The 23,853-nt window shown below is 44.2% G+C and overlaps 1 protein-coding gene across 2 annotated transcripts; it reads right to left on the minus strand.

Moving 5' to 3' along the window:
- Nucleotides 1-1,801: 1,801 nt before the first annotated feature.
- On the minus strand, nt 1,802-17,985 carry LOC124046545 (tumor necrosis factor alpha-induced protein 2-like). Of its 2 annotated transcripts, none has more exons than XM_046367032.1 (13): nt 16,551-17,985; nt 15,926-16,138; nt 14,446-15,094; nt 14,236-14,347; nt 13,896-14,018; nt 12,789-12,883; nt 12,559-12,654; nt 9,938-10,064; nt 9,639-9,761; nt 9,394-9,549; nt 9,189-9,310; nt 8,820-8,952; nt 1,802-1,861 (listed from the first exon to the last, which is right to left on the minus strand). In XM_046367032.1, exons 2-13 carry the CDS (start codon nt 16,134-16,136, stop codon nt 1,826-1,828), a joined length of 1,983 nt encoding a protein of 660 aa, XP_046222988.1. In that variant the 5' UTR covers nt 16,137-16,138; nt 16,551-17,985; the 3' UTR covers nt 1,802-1,825. The 2 variants fall into 2 exon arrangements, with proteins under 2 accessions (XP_046222988.1, XP_046222990.1); XM_046367034.1 differs by having other exon boundaries at nt 1,811-1,868.
- Nucleotides 17,986-23,853: the final 5,868 nt, after the last annotated feature.

Genomic DNA, 23,853 nt, shown 5'->3' on the forward strand with positions numbered 1-23,853 from the left:
CACTTGTTGCAAATCTACTACTCACACCACTCCTCTTAGGATCCCTCCCCCTTGACCCATCTTCCTCTACTTTCTTCACTTCCTCCACATATGAAAACTTCTGCACTATTCTAACCCTGGAAACCTCAACCTGCCTCACTCGCACGGGACATTTCTGATCCCCAGCCCCATGGGCACCCCTACAATTAACACATACCACTACTTTCCCAATGCTACACATTCCTTTGTCTCATGCCCTTATGCACACTTCTCACACCTAGGAATCTCCCTCCTACACACTGCTGCCACATGCCCATAAGCTTGACACCTGTAACAACGTAATGTATTCTGCACAAAAGCTCGTACAGGATAACTTATATATCCTAACATCCCTTTGTCAGGCAAAGAATCAACATCAAAACTCAAAAGAACAGACAATGACTCTTCTGTTTCACCACTCACGCCACCCTGTCTGTGTTGCACTAAATGATGAGCATCACAAACGCTGGGAATCTTCCCCTTCAGTTGGTCAACTTTTACATTTACAGCTACGCCAGTAATCACTCCTTTCAATAGTGCCCTTTTCTTGTGAGCAAAACAAATCACATTTCTTGCCCCCATTTGTTTAACACGGAGCGCCTTCTCCCTCTGACCAGCAGAAACACAAACAATTATCACAAGACCACTTCTGGTTACCCTCACCCATTCCACAGCACCCAACTCTGTTTTCACCCACCCTGAAACCACAAATGGATCAGCCAAAAGGCAATGGTCCACTTTTTCCCAAACCTTTACTTTTACTTTCACAGACTCATCTTTATAGTGACCCTCGGTGCAAGCCTCAGGCTCTGAGAACTTCACCACACCTACCACCTCCGATACTTCGTCCTCATTCACTTGAATTTATTATCCAGTCTTCAGCTCACTCTGCTTACATTTTCTACCATTCTTCTTTAATCAAATCTATTTATTTATTTATAAAGCCCTTCTTACATCAGCTGATATCTCAAAGTGCTGTACAGAAACCCAGCCTAAAACCCCAAACAGCAAGCAATGCAGGTGTAGATGCACGGTGGCTAGAAAAAACTCCCTAGGAAGAAACCTAGAGAGAAACCAGGCTATGAGGGGTGGCCAGTCCTCTTCTGGCTGTGCCGGGTGGAGATTATAACAGAACATGGTCAAGATCTTCAAATATTCATAGATGACGAACAGAGTCAAATAATAATAATCACAGTGGTTGTCGAGGGTGCAACAGATCAGCACCTCAGGAGTAAATGTCAGTTGGCTTTTCGTAGTCAAATCAAATCAAATTGTATTTGTCACATACACATGGTTAGCAGATGTTAGTGCGAGTGTAGCGAAATGCTTGTGCTTCTAGTTCCGACAATGCAGTAATAACCAACAAGTAATCTAGCTAACAATTCCAAAACTACTACCTTATAGACACAAGTGTAAGGGGATAAAGAATATGTACATAAAGATATATGAATGAGTGATGGTACAGAGCGGCATAAGAAAGATACAGTAGATGGTATTGAGTGCAGTATATACATATGAGAAGAGTATGTAAACAAAGTGGCATAGTTAAAGTGGCTAGTGATACATGTATTACATAAGGATGCAGTAGATGATAAAGAGTACAGTATATACGTATACATATGAGATGAATAATGTCGATCACATTCAGAGTATCTCGACCGCTCCTGCTGTCTCTAGAGAGTTGAAAACAGCAGTTCTGGGACAGGTAGCACAACCGGTGAACAGGTCAGGGTTCCATAGCCGCAGGCAGAACAGTTGAAACTGGAGCAGCAGCACGGCCAGGTGGACCGGGGACAGCAAGGAGTCATCAGGTCAGGTAGTCCTGAGGCATGGTCCTAGGGCTCTAGGTCCTCCGAGAATGAGAGAAAAAAAAGAAAGAAAGAAAGGAGAGAGAATTAGAGAGAGCATACTTAAATTCACACAGGACACCGGATAACACAGGAGAAAGACTCCAGATATAACAGACTGACCCTAGCCCCCCGACACATAAACTACTGCAGCATAAATACTGGAGGCTGAGACAGGAGGGGTCGGGAGACACTGTGGCCCCATCCCGACGACAAACCATCTCCCGTTTTTCTGCCATTTTTAACCGACTCAAGCTTACCCTCTTCCTCCCACTCTCTCTTAGACCTCCTCTGCCTCTCTTTTTTCATCCATTCCTTCTCCGTATTCCAAGTATACGTCTCCTTATGATAATACTGCACTTCTCCTGACATACATCGTGTTCTTGCCTTCTCAAAGGATGCCATTTAATTGGCTGTCACAATCTTCGTACAATCAGCACGAACCCCTCGGGATGTAGCACTCAACAGTGCATCCCACTTATAATGCAGCTACTTCATCTTGATGTTCTTCTTTATCAAAAGCTACCGCAACGCTTTTCCATTTCAAACAAGCACGCTCTTTCAACCACCATCCACCCTCTCGCTTCATGCGCTTCCAAAACGTGAACCAGTTTCTAAACCAGTTTTTGCGTGAACTGTCTGCACGATTTTTTGGTTACCCCTGTCCTCCCCTATCACCCATTGGACAAATTCACCTTCTCTGATTCATTGTTCTACATGTATTTGTACATTATGGTGCCACTGGCAGTCATAATGATGACAATACTGTTGATTTCACCAGATTTCTCTATATTTACACACAGATGAAGGGCCCTCCCTCATATCACTCCCTGCAGTCCTCCAACCCAAATATGTATGGCTCAGTGCCCTCAAAAGCATGTTCCCTTCTGATTAGTACTGACGAATAGATGTGATAGTAAACATGGACAATACAATTAGTATGATATGTTACAAATTCCAATTTGTGAGATATGTTGCAAATTGCAATTTGTGTACAAATTGCAATTCGTACAATATATTACGCATTTGCTAAACGTATGATATGTTACGAATTCCAATTTAGCTAGGCTATGAGTTAAAGTTAGGGTTAGGAGTTAGGTTAAAGGATCAAGGTTAGGGGTAGGGGAAGGGTTAGCTAACATGCTAAGTAATTGCAAAGTAGCTAAAAAGCAGTAAATGGTTGCAAAATTGCTAAACGTCTACCCATCCCCCGACCAATCACCCTACTTTAGTTTTTGCCATAAGTAACCTTATGTCTTATGTAACCATACCAAACACAATATATTATACTAATTTAAGATCTCCCGATTTACATTTACTATGTTACGTCTAGTCTATGAGACCAGGCTGGACAAAGATAGCCATATGGCTTCCCTCTTCCTCTCTGGTACTGATAAAAGTATTGCATCATCATTAGTTCAGCTTTGAATAATCATGATTGTCATGCTAACAAAAAGGAAAAGTTTTGAGCTCACTTGGGAAAATTCCCTTTATCCTGATACACAACCACTACCACACCCACTGGCAACACCATCTCTGGTTAGCTGTTGTAAAACAAACATCCTTTGGTTTGGTACTATATTTCACAGTAAATCAATATATTTCTACTGTGGCAGACACAAATATATGAACCTTTCCTCTTCTTTTTTCTCTCTCTATGAAACCAGGCCACCAGCATGTCAGGGCCAGTTATGAGTGGATAGCAATAATCCCAGGAGGAATGTTTGGGGAATTGAGTTGTATGAGTGTGGACTGAAACAACCAGGTAGAGCAGTTGTAACTATTCCCCCACTCCTTGAATTTTTTCCAGACCTAGGAAAGTTTGGGAAAATTCAAAAGGGTAGATCGTGTTCACCCATATAGGAAAGTTCTACACTGTAATAGGCTCCTGTGTGGCGCAGTGGTCTAAGGCACTGCATCTCAGTGCAAGAGTTGTCAGTAAAGTCTCTGGTTTGAATCCAAGCTGTATCACATCTGACTGTGATTGGGAGTACAATAGGGTGGTGTACAATTGGCCCAGTGTTGCCAGGGTAGGCCGTTGTTTTAAATAAGTGTTTGTTCTTAACTGATTTGCCTAGTTAAATAACCTCCAGCATGTTTATCTTTCAAACACATTTTAAATGTATTGTGTCCTTTCATCAGTTAGTCCTATTAACTATTAACAGGATTATCGTTTTAAAAAATTAGTCCTCACAATGAGTATATTGTTACAAAATGAAATGTTATATAGGCAGGCATCCAATACAATGCAGCCACAGAAACTGAAAGCAACACCATGACTGTGGAGTGTCACTAATGGGAAAATGGGGGAATTCCCTGCTCCAGCTCTACTGTACATAGTTTGGCAAACAGCCTCTTGTATGGACATTGGTGGTTGGTTGACAAACTGTGACTTCCAGTATTCCTCATTTGTACTACTGTACATGCACCTGCTCTATCCCCTCAAGATATTACATCCTAATATCTACCTACTTGGATTCTGACTGAGGACCAGTTGGGTTCAGCATTGGTACTTTTTGTGGCAATCGGTGTGTCAGACAATCAACCCAAAAGAGAACCATAAAGAGATTAATCTTGATGAACAGAAAAAGTAAGGAGGAAGGATGAGAGTCCTCTGATGAGGAACAGTACACTACCTGCAGATGGTGAGATCCAGATTCTTACTATGGTCTACCTATTGTTTGTCATTCATCATGTTTGTTCCAAAAGCAAGAAGATATGTCTACATTGCTTGGGATCAATTCATTATTTTAATGTAATGTATTATGACCAAAACAATCAGTATTCAATTTATATTGAATCGACTTAGAGTACATGTACGGTATAATAAAGGTACTTTCACCATATGGAGGCGTCTGTGGACAAACACTTCCCTAAACTGCCAGCAGAGGACACTATGAATCAACTGGAGTGCTACCTAAAGGAGGTGCAGAGAACTATGCTGGTGGAGCTCAACTATGCTGAGGCATTTGATTGCTTGCTATCATCTGTGTACGTTTGACTGTCTACACCGGATCTTCCAGCTTGTTGACACAATGGGGCAGCAGGTAGCCTAGTGGTTAGAGTGTTGGGCCAGTAACCAAAATGTTGCTGGATCAAATCCCTGAGCTGACAAGGTAAGCATCTGTTGTTCTGCCCCTGAACAAGGCAGTTCACCGGTTGGCTGTCATTGGAAATAATAATTTGTTCTTAACTGTCTTACCTAGTAGAATAAAGGAGGTCTTTACTGTGTTCTACACAGGTACTCAGTCTAACAATGACATGTTTTGGGTTATTTTTCCAGTCAGGAGCTGCTAGGACACCCTGACCTCTGGAATGAGGCTCTCCAAGCAGTTGACCTTCTCCTTGTGATAGACTGGTTCCCACAGGCTGAGAGGCAATTACTGGCCACTGTGCAGGTGAATCACGTATAGGATCGTTAATGTCATCTCAAAACTAACAAATCAGTACAGGTGTCCTACTTCTAGAGGGTTAGATTTCTAACATGTATCGAGTTTTAAACATATATTTGTGATAATAATCCAAGCAGTTCCTGTGAATATAATATTTAACTCATTTCGGTCTATCAGTACACCTCCTGAGTCTCTCTCTCTTTCTTTCTGACCCACTGTAGGAAGACATCTCTACAACACTGAGTAATGAATAGTCAGGTAGAGAGGTGTATGTGTCTGGGAAAGATGCCTTCATCCGCCTGCATCAGGATGTCATTCAGGTACTTTAACCAGCAGGCATGTGCACAGAGAATGTACCGTGTATCACTATAAGCCTATACTAAGACATTTCTCTCCATGTCTCTTTTCTTCCTCTGCGTAGTGCATCAATTCTGTGCTCCAAAGAGCAAAGATGATGAGCCAAACTCTGATGCTCATGGCACATATAGTCTGTTGGCAAGAGCTACAGGACTTCATAAAAAGGCAGGTCTCGCTTTTTCTTAGTACCACAACTGTTTCATGGTCTATACCTGTTTGACTAGGCACAATGTTGAATTAATGTGCTAAACTTTGCAGGTATGTCAATGTTGAAAATAAACACCTTCAGAAACAAGCAAGAATGGGCTTGTCAGGTGCAATGCACTTCAAGACTTTCAACACCTGCAATGAACTCAAGTGAGTTTCTCTATTCTTCTTACGCTGTTTGCAATCAGTAGTGATATTATTTTTTTCATTACAATGAGCATGACATAAAATCAAATCTCATGTATCATTGTTGGACCATGGTAATCATTATGATTATAAATTATCATGTTTCTTTTGCAGGCAGTATGCTCCAACGATTTCCAGAGATGACACAAGTTTTGACTGTGTTAAAACCATTTCAACACTTGAGGGGATGGAAGCTCTCGCTTTGAAGTTTCTCCTGGAAAGAACAATTAAATTTGCACAGGTGCACCCCCCCCCAGCTGCAAATAAATGATTTAGCAATTAGCAGTTAGCCTCTGTTAAAAATCAACAAATTCCCCACTTTCAATGTGCACTCTTCACCATCCTAGAAACACATTAATATTGTCATTGTAATTTCTTATTTAATGATATTGAAAACATTAAGAGAAACTGGACGATGTTACAATGTTTTATGATCCCCAGATTTTCCTGAAGAAGTATTTCAAAAGAGAGGATGAACAAATGGAAAATCAAATGAAAGAGATTGAAGAAATGTTCCAGAACCTTCCCAAAGACCAGGACATGCAGAAGGTGTGTTTACTGTTCACATCTGGTGTGAGAGCATTACTATTGCACTTATAACAAAACTGTAAAGTGAGGTACTCAACACTTGTCTCTTGTGCTGTTGGGAATATTGTATTATACATATTTTTTCCCTTCTCTCTGCAGATTGTGATTAACAAAGCCTTTCTGTACCTCCGCCCTTCTGTACCTTCAACACCTGGTGCAGAGCAACCATGGGAAGCCGGTGAAGAGATGGGATTAACGTGGGCAAAATAATGACGCATGATGCCGAGCTCTTTTACTCCATATTCTCAGGCCTGGTGAGATAGCTAGACTTGTACACCAGTTACTATACATTTATTCTCTCTACCTGATCAGATACAGCTGGTTCATCTCAGAATGTGTAATGACAGAAAAGGGCCAAAATTCTTCTGACATTAGTTTTTTAAATCAGAATTGTGATGTTGAACAGTGGAACCTCATACAGCTGAAAGTGAGAGAAGTGCTGGAGAGCAGCGATGTTGAAAGTCTCAAGATAACAGTCAGTGAGATACTGAGGGACTGCTCCAGGACAAGGTAAAACAGCCCCTCCTAACACTGAGTATACCACAGGGTTTTCCAAAGTCTGCATGATTTATTACATAGAGATTAGCTCGAGTACATGCTTGATATATACAGTATTATGTATTGATCAATGTTTATCTCGTTGTAGTACGGAGCACCTGCCAGCCCTACTGCGTTGGAAGGGAGGCCTGTCACGGACACAGACCTGGGAGCTGCTGGAGGCAAGCCAGGAGGTGTACCTGACTTACCTGTCCCAAACAAGGTCTGGAACCTGGTACGGCTGCCTTCTCTGTTGCTGAGGGTGGGACGCCTCAGGTGGATGACCGCACTAAACATGACCTTCAAGTTCGCAACTGACCACACAATATTTGGAGCTCTGTTTAAAAAGTTGGCAAAATATGTAAAGGTACTTATTATTTTTAATGTATCAAAGATAAATAATAAGATATCTGAAATTGGATAAAATCAAGTTTTTCATTTTGAGGTCAAGTGTTTTAATCCTAAAACATGCCTTGTGGAATGACTTGTCCATGTGCAATGAGTGTATAACCAATAGCGCCCTGTAGATGGAGATAGGCAGTAAGGCTATTGGTCATTGCTCTTCTCCTGAGAAGGAGAAGCCCCGAACAGTCTGCTTGGCTTGTGGGAGTAGTTATCTAATATTGTAAATTCCAAAACGTATAGTAATTCACAACACATACAGTAATCAGTAACTCAATTTGAATGCGTTTTGTATGGCCCCATTAGAGACATAGGATGGAATTTAGCTTATATTTTTTAATGGAAAAGCCACCAACGGCATGCTTCCTTAATTGACTCCCAGGGGATATTATCATCAAGGTCTGGTGTTTCCCCTTAAATCCTTATCACAACATATTATCAAAACACTGACAGTCTTCCAGGGGAGCTAGAGACATTAACCTGGACGTATTGGCAGCCTATCCTGTTAATGTCGTTTCCTTCCTCTTTCCAAAGTAATAGGCAGCTTACTGGTAATGTGAGCATTTACCTTGGAACTGATACACAAAACAAATCACAGTCGGCTAGACAAGTACTTAGTGGTGTATACTTCCCTTTTTCGTTGACAAAATAGTAACAATGACTTAGAATGGTTGACTAGCCAATTTTAGGGAAATCCTTGAGTAAGGAAGGAAACACTCAATAAACTCGTACTTCTTGAATCCATGAAGACGAAATGACAGGGAACTATACAGAGGTGCCTTACAGATTAAATGCGTACTCCTTGTTATTACATAAATAATTAAACATGCAAAATACAACATACAAATCTATAAGAAGCAATAACACAGTATTCTCATGGAGGAAAAAACTGCAGTAACCTAAAATAACCGTATTATACAATATAACAAATGTCTACTTTTCACAGCACCCTCAAAGGCTCATAAGACACAGCAATGTGAAATAAGTCCCTTTAAGAATGCCCATATACAAAAGGCAAGCTATTTTGCAACAATCTAATACACTACAGACTTGATTCAAGATGGCATATATTATTATTATTATTATTGTTCAACAATCATTTGACCTGTTGTCACTAGTTACCACAGCCACAAAATCATAAACCATACCCATTTTTCCAATTTCTCGTGTCAAAATATGATTTTAAAACTCTAGCCTTAACCTTAACCACACTGCTAACCTCATGACTAACCCTAACATTAAATTAAGACCAAAACGCTAGTGGTGACTAGTGGAAACCCAATACCTTGGAGAAAAAGGATGGGCCATCCTGGGAGCTGGTGGTGTCTTGGATGTCCAGGAGGGTCTTCTTTATCCTCTTCACAGCTGAGGCAGAAAGGTTGGACTTGAGGCTAAGCAGGGTGGTCACCTGGACGTCACTGTGGGTCAAAGGGGAAAAGGGTGAGCTCATCTGTTGTTCAATTCAAACACAGAATCATCTGCAGTGTGTTATTGGCCTTGTGCAATGAACTTTAACTGAATTTAGCATTATGACCTGAAATATTTCTGTATCAATATCAGCCATCACTACATAGTATGCAAAGGAGATACAAAATCACATAGCGACAGTGTTGTGTAATAACAGTTATGTGAGTAAGAAGTATGACAGTTCAACCTGAGATCAGGGTAAGCTTGCCCCAGAGTTACTATTTCCAGCTGTATGGAGGAAATGTCTTGGAGTTTCAGCACTTCAGCAATCCTGGCCAGAATGTCACTCAGCCACTCCTCCCTGGAACCCTGTGAAAACAGTCACAATGTTATTTCCAGTGTGTGTGTGTGTGTGTGTGTGTGTGTGTGCGTCCGTGTACGTGTATTCTCACCGCTTCAGTGAAAAGTTGGTTTAGTCTCTGGCCATCCTCCCACACCGACCTGGCAGCCTGCTCCTGCATCTCTTTGTCTCTCAGCTTGATCTTCCTCTTCAGTAGCCTCCTCACGTACTCCACTGTCACCTCCAAGTGCAGCTGGCTCAGCAGCTCCTTCATAACCAGCCATTCAATCAATCAACTTCTCAATCCGTCAATAAATCAGCCATTACATCTTTCAATCGATCTGTCAATCAATTTACCTGATGGCAGGAGACAGTCAAGCCCATAACATCCTGGGTGTGTTTGTTAATTCCTTCCAACAGCTTCTCAAACACATGTTTCTTCTCCAACCATATGGGCGTTCCCAGACTTCTGTACTGAGACTGTGTGTGTGTGTGTGGGGGGGGGGGGGTAGTAAGATAGACAACAGATCAATATCAAGACCAATGACAGGCTAGTAGGTACATTCCACTTTATATGACTTCCTTTTCTCAGATGCAGAGTCAAACTTTTCACAAAGCCTGGATTTTAGATGTGTAAGTCCTTAGATGTGTAATACCTTGAGGTCTTTGTGTATGGGGCTTGTTAAATATCTGTAGCCACAATTTTTCATATCAGCTACTATGGACAAACAGCATTCCTTTATATCCACTGGGAAGAGATCTGCTTTCTTCACAATATAGTCCCTGTGTGGAATCATACAGGTAGAATGACTTAATAAGACGGCTCTGAAGAGAATGGCTGACATTTTACATGCTCCTGACCAATTGTGCTATTTTGTTAGCTTTTTTGCGTTGTTTGTAACTTAACAGGTACCCATTAACATCAACAGGGCTGTAGTGGAATGGGTCGAGAGTTTCAAGTTCCTTGGTGTCCACATCACCAATGAACTTTCATGGTCCAAACACACCAAGACAGTCGTGAAGAGGGCACAACAAAACATTTTCCCCCTCAGGAGACTGAAACGATTTGGCATGGGTCCCCAGATCCTCAAAATGTTCTACAGCTGCACCATCGAGAGCATCATGACCGGTTGCGTAACCTCCTGGTATGGCAACTACTCGGCAATCTGACTGTAAAGCGCTACAGAGGGTAGTGTGTAAGGCCCAGTACACCACTGGGGTCAAGCTTCCTGCTATTTAGGACCTACAGTGCCTTGCGAAAGTATTCGGCCCCCTTGAACTTTGCGACCTTTTCCACATTTCAGGCTTCAAACATAAAGATATAAAACTGTATTTTTTTTGTGAAGAATAAACAAGTGGGACACAATCATGAAGTGGAACGACATTTATTGGATATTTCAAACTTTTTTAACAAATCAAAAACTGAAAAATTGGGCGTGCAAAATTATTCAGCCCCTTTACTTTCAGTGCAGCAAACTCTCTCCAGAAGTTCAGTGAGGATCTCTGAATGATCCAATGTTGACCTAAATGACTAATGATGATAAATACAATCCACCTGTGTGTAATCAAGTCTCCGTATAAATTCACCTACACTGTGATAGTCTCAGATAGCCCGTTAAAAGCGTAGAGAGCATCATGAAGAACAAGGAACACACCAGGCAGGTCCGAGATACTGTTGTGAAGAAGTTTAAAGCCGGATTTGGATACAAAAAGATTTCCCAAGCTTTAAACATCCCAAGGAGCACTGTGCAAGCGTTAATATTGAAATGGAAGGAGTATCAGACCACTGAAAATCTACCAAGACCTGGCCGTCGCTCTAAACTTTCAGCTCATACAAGGAGAAGACTGATCAGAGATGCAGCCAAGAGGCCCATGATCACTCTGGATGAACTGCAGAGATCTACAGCTGAGGTGGGAGACTCTGTCCATAGGACAACAATCAGTCGTATATTGCACAAATCTGGCCTTTATGGAAGAGTGGCAAGAAGAAAGCCATTTCTTAAAGATATCCATAAAAAGTGTCGTTTAAAGTTCGCCACAAGCCACCTGGGAGACACACCAAACATGTGGAAGAAGGTGCTCTGGTCAGATGAAACCAAAATCGAACTTTTTGGCAACAATGCAAAACGTTATGTTTGGCGTAAAAGCAACACAGCGCATCACCCTGAACACACCATCCCCACTGTCAAACATGGTGGTGGCAGCATCATGGTTTGGGCCTGCTTTTCTTCAGCAGGGACAGGGAAGATGGTTAAAATTGATGGGAAGATGGATGGAGCCAAATACAGGACCATTCTGGAAGAAAACCTGATGGAGTCTGCAAAAGACCTGAGACTGGGACAGAGATTTGTCTTCCAACAAGACAATGATCCAAAACATAAAGCAAAATCTACAATGGAATGGTTAAAAAATAAACATATCCAGGTGTTAGAATGGCCAAGTCAAAGTCCAGACCTGAATCCAATCGAGAATCTGTGGAAATAACTGAAAACTGCTGTTCACAAATGCTCTCCATCCAACCTCACTGAGCTCGAGCTGTTTTGCAAGGAGGAATGGGAAAAAATTTCAGTCTCTCGATGTGCAAAACTGATAGAGACATACCCCAAGCGACTTACAGCTGTAATCGCAGCAAAAGGTGGCGCTACAAAGTATTAACTTAAGGGGGCTGAATAATTTTGCACGCCCAATTTTTCAGTTTTTCATTTGTTAAAAAAGTTTGAAATATCCAATAAATGTCGTTCCACTTCATGATTGTGTCCCACTTGTTGTTGATTCTTCACAAAAAAATACAGTTGTATATCTTTGTGTTTGAAGCCTGAAATGTGGAAAAGGTCGCAAAGTTCAAGGGGGCCGAATACTTTCGCAAGGCACTGTATATAATAGGGGGTGTCAGAGGAAAGCCCATAAAATTGTCAGGGACTCCAGTCACCCAAGTCATATACTTTTTTCTCTGCTACTGCATGGCAAGCGGCACCGGAGTGCCAAGTCTAGGACCAAAAGACTGCTTAACAGCTTCTACCCCCAAGCCATAAGACTGCTGGACAATTAATAAATTGCCACCAGGCTATTACATTGACCCCCTTACCCCCAGTTATTTTGGCAAATATTTTCATAACTCTGCTTGAACTGTACTGCTGGTTAAGGGCTTGTAAATAAGCATTTCCCGATAATGTCTACACTTGTATTCGGCGCATGTGACAAATTAGATGACTAGATTATGTCATGGTGGTCCTATCAATTTGGACATCACATCACACAAAGAGAAGATAAAACATACCTAAATTGTTCAACACAGGACAGATTGGCCATTATCACAGTTCCGCTGTTTCTATTGTTGCTTCCCTTGAGAACTTTCTCCTGGAATTTCTTGTAGCTGGAAGTGTGTAATTTGGTACATTAGTAATAGATCATCTAGATTTGATAGTATTTGGAGTAGAATACAACACAATGCATTGTTACTTCATGATTCATAGCATGCAATTCTGTCCTGCAAATAGCTTATATTACCTATTCAAGAAGTCCTTCAACAGGCACGCAATCATCTGGACTTTGGACGTGTCTCCCAAAACTGTCTCTACTGATTCGAATGCAGCATGAACAAACTAAAGGGTGTTGGGGATGAATCAGAATTAGTTGGGTAACATAGATAAGATGTTTTATTTTCACAATATGCTTGTGAGATATTTGTTATTAGAATGTATCTCTTTGGACTATAGGGTTGGCAGTTTGCAGTTATCCCTTCCCAGCTAGGGCTCAGTTACTTGGGGCCCAGAGAGGGGAGAGGTCAGGCTTGTCTTATCTGTGAATGTGTCTAACTATTCCTAAACCATGTGAAGGGATGGCGTGATTAATGGGGAACCAGTTAGTTGGCTCCACAATGTCTGCACACCAGTCACTCCCTACTTTTCCCATTTGGGGGAAGAGTATGGCAGTGTCTGGAACTATTGTATGTCCCCTCTGATGTTGCCCTTCTCTTGACCTAGTATAAGACTGAGAGGCTCACTCTCCTCTGTGAGCTTGTCCAGGAGGGGGTGTATTTGAGACGGGTGTATCTAGAATTGACAATTAATATGCCATTGGATGAGGTAATGTTTTGGTAATATGAAGTACCAAGAACGAGATTAGAACCTTATCTTAGAGAGCAAACTGAACGATAATGTATAGATAATGCTGTCTGGCTATGGGATACTCCTCTCTCAAGTAAAAGTCTTCCTTTGTGCAGTTTTCCTAAGACCTATGGTTTGCCATGTCGACTAGGGGGATCTTTGCTATAAAAGATCTCAGTTGACACTCTCAGAATTCATTTATAGACACTGAATTGATCTGAGAGTAAAAGGGCTATGGTGAAGCTCATATTATTAAAAGATGAAGTTTAAAGTATAACTCTGACTTGTGTGTGGTTTGTAAACTCTCCAATCACTTTGTAATACAGGAAATTACTACGACAAGGGACAGAGAAATAGAAAGTGAGCTGGTTAATTAAAAGATGGAGAATAAGTGACCTTTCCATTTGAAATTAATCTCTGTTGAAATAAACAACGTAATTTGTGACTAACTGAATAGTAAGAGCAATATAGGCATGAAGATGCCAAATATTTCCTATATGATGTCTACCTGAATGACATCGATGGCCAAGGGGCTAAAGTAACAGTTGTCTCTGAGCTCTGGCACAGATCCCTCCCTCCAGGCTTGCTCCTCTACATTCAGCACTTTGTTGATCAATGTCTGCACCTCTGTCTGAAAATAGAGCATAAACAAAACCATGCATTATCTAACAAGGGATATCTTTATCTCTGGGATAATTACTGTAAACTTAACTTTTTTTAATGATCTACAATCAATTATTGACATCTAGGTGGGTAAAGCTAATATTTTTCTGTTCGAAAACATAAACACATGGGTCAGAAAGCTGTGCTCCAATTTGCAGGACACATTTATATTAAATCATATTTACCTCTTGGTGAGTAAGATATTGATTCTCCAGGTGTGTTGTTAACTCTTCAGTCAACAGCTTTCCCAACGCTTCAGGGTTTATCGCCTTGGTCAGTTCCAGATTTTGTAGAATCCTAAAACAAAAACCAGGAGTTACTATGTTAGTCAGTCATATCTCCTAACCTCCTTTTATAGTATTTGAATAAGGAAACAAAAATAAGATATCACTCACTCTGGGTAGGCAACATTCACCCAATGCAGGAGGTAAGAGCAGTCATCCATGCCCAGCCCATACTCTGCAATCTTTCTCATCCCTGCGCTGAAGGCTTGGTGGTAAATTCTTCCATACAGGTTGCAGATATCCATGTCCTCTGGATAACAGCCCTTCACATCCTTCACCACCCTCAGCAGGTCCTCCTGCAGGCGTCTGCCCTTCCCACAGATGTCCCTCTGCAGGGAGGAGCGTAGCTTGTTGCTCTCTTCGGGGGGCAATTCGGCATTGACCATACACTGCTCCACCAGGCTCTGGATGACAGTGTCGTGGTGACGTCTACACTCACTGGGCCTCCAGAAAGGCTGTTTACTCTCCTGCTTCAGCCATCGCCTATCCTGCTCCTCCTCCTGTAGGATAGCCTTCACTGCAGACTTCAGAGCTTCCAGACGGTCTTTGTCCGGACTGAGAGAACTCTTCACAGCCAGGTCTATGTGGCTGAGGAGGCCTTTGCGATCTCTGGCGAGCTGCTCTTTCTCCTTCTCCCTCTCTGTGGTCGGCTGAACTACTTCTGAGATCCGTCCATATAGATGCTCCTCTCTGTCTATCAGCTGTTGGCCAGCAGCAGAGAGGCGATTTCTCTCAAGGTTCTGCTCAAAAGTCAGCAACTCTGAGGGAAAAGACAACAAAAACAGTGTTGTTTTTACAGTGTCTAAACTATTTGCCATAAAACATGTACATAGGAATGTATGACGTGTTAGAACCAGTGGTGGAAAAAGTACCCAATTGTCATACTTGAGTAAAAGTATAGATACCTTACTTAATATAAGGTTACGCAAGTAAAAGTGAAAGTCACCCAGCAAAATACTTACCTACTTGAGTAAAAGTCTAAAAGTATTTGTTTTAAACTATACTTAAGTATCAAAAGTAAATGTAATTGCTAAAATATACTTAGGTATCAGAAGTTAAAGTTAAAGCATAAATAATGTCAAAGTCCTTATATTAAGCAAAGCAGATGGCTCCATTTTCTTGTACACTCCAACCCTCAGACATTATTTACAAACAATGCACTTATATTTAGTAGGTATGACAGACCAGAGGCAGTAGGGATGACCACCTGTATTCTTGATAAGGGCGTGAATTTGACCATTTTCCTGTCCTGCTAAGCATTACTCATGTAACAAGTACTTTTGGGTGTCAGGGAAAATGTATGGAGTAAAAAGGAATGTAGTGAATTACAAGTAAAAATATAAATAGTAAAGTAATGTACAGCTACCCCAAAAAACTACTTAAGTAGTACTTTAAAGTACTTTTACATCATTGGTTAGAACTATCTACAGATGTGGTATAAACAAATAAATCAGCCATTAGAAAAATGTACATTTAATATCTGGGATTTTTTTGATAACCTATGATAACCTAGGAATTATAAAATGTTTTTTTTTTTAAGAAATGGAATTACAGATAGAGAAGGGGAGAACTCGTTGTAGGTTTCACTCACCCTTCTGGGGGGCAGCTATAAGACTGGATGTGTTGGGTACATCTGGAAAGGAGACGTGGCTGTTGCTCTTGGAATTTCGTCTAAGGATAGGGGGCAGTGTAAAATGTTTAAACTTTCTTCCAGCTGATGTTGTCTTTCCACTGTGTTCCACTGGAGATTCTGGTTTAGTGGATCCTATTCCTGGGGTGTTGCTGGTCCGCAGGGTCCTCATTGCTACAAAGAGACAGATGGTCACTTACTGCATTTGCAATGTGTTCTAAACTGATTGTGTTCAATCTGCTGCATTGTTAAATATTGTAGCGATATTAACCCAACACCTAGCGACCTCAGCAAGAGGTTTGGACCTCTTAGCATAACGGTTGAATTATTGGTTTTGACTATCGCTTGACCATGGTTCGAGTCTTAGTCTGGCCACATCCCGCCGGGTACTCTACAATATTTAAAGGCGTTTTTATGTCACATTATCTCTATCTACCATTAACAAAAATTGGGTAAAAGGTTAGAAATACAGTCGGCATATGTATATATATATAATTGCCAAGTATATTTTGTAAATGAAAACATTTGACATCATAAGTAAACTTTCAGTATGCAGAGGCAAAATAAAGCATGCATAAAGACCTACCTGCTGAAGCCAGATAGAAAAATATGTGTGAACTGAAAGGAATCGATCTACTCTCATGACAGTACAGATCACGTCTGCATATCGTAAAAACACTTCCATTTATAGGCTGCAACAGGACAGGGTGGGCTCGCGTGGCAGCCTGGTCTCATAGACTAGACGTAACATAGTACACTTAAATCCAGGATACTCACATCATTATGATATGTTATGTTTGGTATGGTTGCACAAGACCACGGCCGACCCGCTCATTAGGCAGGATTAGGCGGAGACATTGTCTGAGGTAAACTGAATAAGACGCACCTCCAACAACAAAACATAAAACCTCACACAATTCTGCCCCAAAACAATGACAATTTCTCTCAACCAGTGGCATATGGGGGTTTTAGGTGAGCGCTGATGCCGCCCTGAGATAAGCAGTAAAAGACAGGGGTGCAAAATATTTTGCTTGTCCATTCCCAGTGCTCTCACCAGGGTGCTGTTGGAGTGGCAAAGCTAAAATACCACCTCTGCAAAATGAACAACTCAACTTGACCCTGCCTACCCAATAGCAGTCAGTTATCCCTTGTCATTCATCCCCCAGATCTGATTGATGCCACTCTGCTCTACCACTGAGCTAGTTTACAGCTAGGGACTGTTCCTCAAACTCAACAGTAAGGGCCATATGGTAAAGTGGGCTATCCTCAGTGCCTAGTGCCTATGCTGCCTCGCTCTCGTTCCACCAGGATCGTCCAGGCCAGAGCTTCCACCGTAGCCCACTATGAGAGGCCACTATTTCGTGGATTGACTAAGCCCAGAATCACCCCTCTTATGATGTGACCAATGCACTCAGTACCTATAGTTCGATCTCAGGTTCTTTTATTCCAGCAACTCGGGGTCACAATGGACAAATTATCCAATGTTAAAAATCCTCATTCAATCAAGTCAATCTCAGAAACCTAGAGTAAAACAACATGCACTTGTAAGACTATTTGATGACATAGGGTTTCAGAACAATAAAGCAAGTTTATTCAAAATTCAAGAAACAGGCATAAAAAGTCCCAGTTCAATCAATCAATATTGTAAAAGTTAGATACCTGGATTTCACATGACTGAATACAGATAAGCATCTGTTAGTCAAAGATACCTTAAAAAATGTATTGGATTAGAAAACCAGTCAGTATCTGGTGTGACCATTTGCCTCACACAGCACGACAAGCTGTTGAATGTTATCCCACTCCTCTAAAATGTCTGGGCGAAATTGCTGGATATTGGCAGGAACTGGAACACGCTGTCGTACACATCATTCCAGAACATCCCAAACTGGCTCAATGTGTAACATGTCTGGTGAGTATTTAGGCCATGGTGTCACGTTCTGACCTTAGTTCTGTTATTATATCTTTGATTTAGTATGGTGAGTTGGGTGGGTTGTCTATGTTCTTTTATCTATAATTTGGTATTTCTGTGTTCGGCCTAGTATGGTTCTCAATCAGGGGCAGCTGTCAATCGTTGTCCCTGATTGAGAATCATACATAGGTAGCCTGATTTCACTTTTGAGTTGTGGGTGTTTATTTTCCGTGTCAGTGTTTGTGCCACACGGGACTGTTTCGTTTGTGTCGTTGATTCACGTTTATTGTTTTGTATTTCTGTGTTAATTTTGATGAAACATTATGGACACTTACCACGCTGCACATCGGTCCTCCGATCCTTCTCACTACTCCTCCTCAGAAGAGGAGGACGAGAACCCTTACAGAAACACCCACCAACCAGGGACCAAGCAGCGTGGTAGCGGGCAGCAGCGATCTACGGACACCTGGACATGGGAGGAGATACTTGACGGCAAGGGACACTGGGCACAGGCTGGGGAATATCGCCGACAGAGCTGGAGGCAGCGAAAGCTAAGCGGCGGCGATATGAGGAGGCAGCATGGCAGTGCGACAGGCACGAGAGGCAGCACCAACATGTTTTTGGGAGGGGGCAGAGTAAGGTTGGAGACCTGAGCCCACTCCTCGTGCTTATCGGAAGAAGCGCATTACTGGTCAGGCACCGTATTATGTGGTCAAATGCACGGTGTCGCCAGTACGCGCTCATAGCCCGGTGGGCTATAGGCCAGCCCCCCACAAGTGCCATGCAAGAGTAGGCATCCAGCCAGGGCGTGTTGTGCCAGCCCAGCGTGTTTGGTCTCCAGTACGCCGTTTCGGTCCAGGGTATCCTGCGCCGGCGCTGCGTGCTGTATCTCCAAGGCGCTGGGAGGGTGCAGTGCATTCTATGCCTGCGCTCCACCCGTGCCGGGCGAATGTGGGTATTGAGCCGAAGAGAGAGGTATGAGTGGTATGCACCAGAGCTCCAGTGCTTACCCACAGCCCGGTTCAACCTGTGCCTGCACTCGGGAGGGTCCGGGCTAAAGTGGTCATGCAGCCTGGAGGAGTGGTGCCAAGGCTGCGCACCAGAGTTCCAGTGCTCCCCCCACAGCCCGGTCCATCCGGTGCCTTCTCCATGCACCAGGCCTCCTGTAGGTCTCCCCAGCCTGGTGGGCCCTGTGACAGCCCCACGCACCAGGCTGTCTCTCTGTCTCCTCCCTACAGGTGCTCCCGCCTGTCCGGCGCTGCCGGAGTCGTCCTTCACTCCGGCGCTGCCGGAATCTCCCGTCCATTCGGGACCCGTGGCGAGGGTCCCCAGTCCGAGGTCGGCGGCGAGGGGCGCCGCTCTTAAGAGGCCACGGAGGCGAATAGAGAGGTGGAGAAGGACTATGTGTTATGCAGGTGAATGAGGACCCAAAAGCGACTTGGCGAAAACAGAGTCTTTAATCCAGTAAAGTAAATTTACAATCATAAGGCATAATTCCACTCGTAATGACGAGAACAGACTGGAGACTCGATCAAGAACTGCAGGTTGCCTCGGGAAGGCACTTGAACGTAGCAGACTCAGACACCTGCTCACCACGCAGCATCTGAGGGAAACACGACACGACAGGGCGATACACAGACACAGCACGGTGAACAATAGACAAGCATCCGACAGGGCAGAAACGGAAAACAAGGGGAGAAATAGGGACTCTAATCAGGGGGAAAGATAGGGAACAGGTGTGGGAAGACTAAATGATTGATTAGGGGAATAGGAACAGCTGGGAGCAGGAACGGAGCGATAGAGAGAAGAGAGAGAGGGAGGAAGAGAGAAAGAGGGGAACGAACCTAAAAAGACCAGCAGGGGGAAAACGAACAGAGGGAAAAGCAAAATGACAAGACAATCTAAGACAAAACATGACAGTACCCCCCCACTCACCGAGCGCCTCCTGGCGCACTCGAGGAGGAATCCTGGCGGCAACGGAGGAAATCATCAATAAGTGAACGGTCCAGCACGTCCCGAGACGGAACCCAACTCCTCTCCTCAGGACCGTAACCCTCCCAATCCACTAAGTATTGGTGACCCCGTCCCCGAGAACGCATGTCCATGATCCTACGTACCTTGTAAATAGGTGCGCTCTCGACAAGGACGGGAGGGAAGACGAACGGGGGTGCGAAGAAAGGGCTTGACACAGGAGACATGGAAGACAGGATGGACGCGACGAAGATGTCGCGGAAGAAGCAGTCGCACAGCGACAGGATTGACGACCTGGGAGACACGGAACGGACCAATGAACCGCGGAGTCAACTTACGAGAAGCTGTCGTAAGAGGAAGGTTGCGAGTGGAAAGCCACACTCTCTGGCCGCAACAATACCTTGGACTCTTAATCCTACGTTTATTGGCGGCTCTCACAGTCTGTGCCCTGTAACGGCAAAGTGCAGACCTCACCCTCCTCCAGGTGCGCTCACAACGTTGGACAAACGCTTGAGCGGAGGGAACGCTGGACTCGGCAAGCTGGGATGAGAACAGAGGAGGCTGGTAACCCAGACTACTCTGAAACGGAGATAACCCGGTAGCAGACGAAGGAAGCGAGTTGTGAGCGTATTCTGCCCAGGGGAGCTGTTCTGCCCAAGACGCAGGGTTTCTGAAAGAAAGGCTGCGTAGTATGCGACCAATCGTCTGATTGGCCCTCTCTGCTTGACCGTTAGACTGGGGATGAAACCCGGAAGAGAGACTGACGGACGCACGAATCAAACGACAGAACTCCCTCCAAAACTGTGACGTGAATTGCGGGCCTCTGTCTGAAACGGCGTCTAACGGGAGGCCATGAATTCTGAACACATTCTCGATGATGATTTGTGCCGTCTCCTTAGCGGAAGGAAGTTTAGCGAGGGGAATGAAATGTGCCGCCTTAGAGAACCTATCGACAACCGTAAGAATCACAGTCTTCCCCGCAGACATAGGCAGACCGGTAATGAAGTCTAGGGCGATGTGAGACCATGGTCGAGAAGGAATGGGGAGCGGTCTGAGACGACCGGCAGGAGGAGAGTTACCCGACTTAGTCTGCGAGCAGTCCGAACAAGCAGCCACGAAACGGCGCGTGTCACGCTCCTGAGTCGGCCACCAAAAGCGCTGGCGAATAGACGCAAGAGGGCCTCGAACACCGGGATGACCAGCTAACTTGGCAGAGTGAGCCCACTGAAGAACAGCCAGACGAGTGGAAACAGGAACGAAAAGGAGGTTACTAGGACAAGCGCGCGGCGACGCAGTGTGCGTGAGTGCTTGCTTAACCTGTCTTTCAATTCCCCAGACTGTCAACCCGACAACACGCCCATAAGGAAGAATCCCCTCGGGATCAGTAGAAGCCACAGAAGAACTAAACAGACGGGATAAGGCATCAGGCTTGGTATTTTTGCTACCCGGACGGTAAGAAATCACAAACTCGAAACGAGCGAAAAACAACGCCCAACGAGCTTGACGGGCATTAAGTCGTTTGGCAGAACGGATGTACTCAAGGTTCTTATGGTCTGTCCAAACGACAAAGGAACGGTCGCCCCCAACCACTGTCGCCATTCGCCTAGGGCTAAGCGGATGGCGAGCAGTTCGCGGTTACCCACATCATAGTTGCGTTCAGATGGCGACAGGCGATGAGAAAAATAAGCGCAAGGATGAACCTTATCGTCAGACTGGAAGCGCTGGGATAGAATGGCTCCCACGCCTACCTCTGAAGCGTCAACCTCGACAATGAATTGTCTAGTGACGTCAGGAGTAACGAGGATAGGAGCGGACGTAAAACGTTCTTTTAGAAGATCAAAAGCTCCCTGGGCGGAACCGGACCACTTAAAACACGTCTTGACAGAAGTAAGAGCTGTGAGAGGGGCAGCAACTTGACCGAAATTACGAATGAAACGCCGATAGAAATTAGCGAAACCTAAAAAGCGCTGCAACTCGACACGTGACCTTGGAACGGGCCAATCACTGACAGCTTGGACCTTAGCGGAATCCATCTGAATGCCTTCAGCGGAAATAACGGAACCGAGAAAAGTAACGGAGGAGACATGAAAAGAGCACTTCTCAGCCTTCACGTAGAGACAATTCTCTAAAAGGCGCTGTAGAACACGTCGAACGTGCTGAACATGAATCTCGAGTGACGGTGAAAAAATCAGGATATCGTCAAGATAGACAAAAACAAAGATGTTCAGCATGTCTCTCAGAACATCATTAACTAATGCCTGAAAAACAGCTGGCGCATTGGCGAGACCAAACGGCAGAACCCGGTACTCAAAATGCCCTAACGGAGTGTTAAACGCCGTTTTCCACTCGTCCCCCTCTCTGATGCGCACGAGATGGTAAGCGTTACGAAGGTCCAACTTAGTAAAGCACCTGGCTCCCTGCAGAATCTCGAAGGCTGATGACATAAGGGGAAGCGGATAACGATTCTTAACCGTTATGTCATTCAGCCCTCGATAATCCACGCAGGGGCGCAGAGTACCGTCCTTTTTCTTAACAAAAAGAACCCCGCCCCGGCCGGAGAGGAAGAAGGCACTATGGTACCGGCGTCAAGAGACACAGATAAATAATCCTCGAGAGCCTTACGTTCGGGAGCCGACAGAGAGTATAGTCTACCCCGAGGAGGAGTGGTCCCCGGAAGGAGATCAATACTACAATCATACGACCGGTGAGGAGGAAGGGAGTTGGCTCGGGACCGACTGAAGACCGTGCGCAGATCATGATATTCCTCCGGCACTCCTGTCAAATCGCCAGGTTCCTCCTGAGAAGTGGGGACAGAAGAAATGGGAGGGATGGCAGACATTAAACACTTCACATGACAAGAAACGTTCCAGGATAGGATAGAATTACTAGACCAATTAATAGAAGGATTATGGCATACTAGCCAGGGATGACCCAAAACAACAGGTGTAAAAGGTGAACGAAAAATCAAAAAAGAAATAGTCTCACTGTGGTTACCAGATACTGTGAGAGTTAAAGGTAGTGTCTCAAATCTGATACTGGGAAGATGACTACCATCTAAGGCAAACATGGGCGTAGGCTTATCTAACTGTCTGAAAGGAATGTCATGTTTCCGAGCCCATGCTTCGTCCATGAAACAACCCTCAGCCCCAGAGTCAATCAAGGCACTGCATGTAGCACCCGAACCGGTCCAGCGTAGATGGACCGACATAGTAGTACAGGATCTAGATGAAGAGACCTGAGTAGTAGCGCTCACCAGTAGCCCTCCGCTTACTGATGAGCTCTGGCCTTTACTGGACATGAATTGACAAAATGTCCATCAAATCCGCAATAGAGGCACAGGCGGTTGGTGATCCTCCGTTCCCTCTCCTTAGTCGAGATGCGAATACCTCCCAGCTGCATGGGCTCAGTCTCTGAGCCAGAGGAGGGAGATGGTTGCGATGCGGAGCAGGGAAACACCGTTGACGCGAGCTCTCTTCCACGAGCTTGGTGACGAAGATCTACCCGTCGTTCTATGCGGATGGCGAGAGCAATCAAAGAGTCCACACTGGAAGGAACCTCCCGAGAGAGAATCTCATCTTTGACCACTGCGTGGAGTCCCTCCAGAAAACGAGCGAGCAGCGCCGGCTCGTTCCAGTCACTAGAGGCAGCAAGAGTGCGAAACTCTATAGAGTAATCCGTTATGGATCGATCACCTTGGCATAGGGAAGCCAGGGCCCTAGAAGCCTCCCTACCAAAAACTGAACGGTCAAAAACCCGAATCATCTCCTCTTTAAAGTTCTGGTAATTGTTTGAACAATCAGCCCTTGCCTCCCAGATAGCTGTGCCCCACTCTCGAGCCCGGCCAGTAAGGAGTGAAATGACGTAAGCAACCCGAGCTCTCTCGCTAGAGTATGTGTTGGGTTGGAGAGAGAACACAATATCACACTGGGTGAGAAAGGAGCGGCACTCCGTGGGCTGCCCGGAGTAGCAAGGTGGGTTATTAACCCTAGGTTCCGGAGGCTCGGCAGGC

This window comes from Oncorhynchus gorbuscha, linkage group LG10, assembly GCF_021184085.1.
Source record: "Oncorhynchus gorbuscha isolate QuinsamMale2020 ecotype Even-year linkage group LG10, OgorEven_v1.0, whole genome shotgun sequence".
Classification (NCBI taxonomy): Eukaryota; Metazoa; Chordata; class Actinopteri; order Salmoniformes; family Salmonidae; genus Oncorhynchus; species Oncorhynchus gorbuscha.

Excerpts from the sequence above, each read along its gene's own strand:
- LOC124046545 (XM_046367032.1), bottom strand. The coding sequence starts at position 16,136 with ATGAGGACCCTGCGGACCAGCAACACCCCAGGAATAGGATCCACTAAA. Across the intron at positions 12,655-12,788 it reads TTGAAGGACTTCTTGAATAG|CTACAAGAAATTCCAGGAGA; the intron begins GTAATATAAGCT and ends ACACACTTCCAG. Across the intron at positions 8,953-9,188 it reads CAAGCTTACCCTGATCTCAG|TGACGTCCAGGTGACCACCC; the intron begins GTTGAACTGTCA and ends TTTGACCCACAG.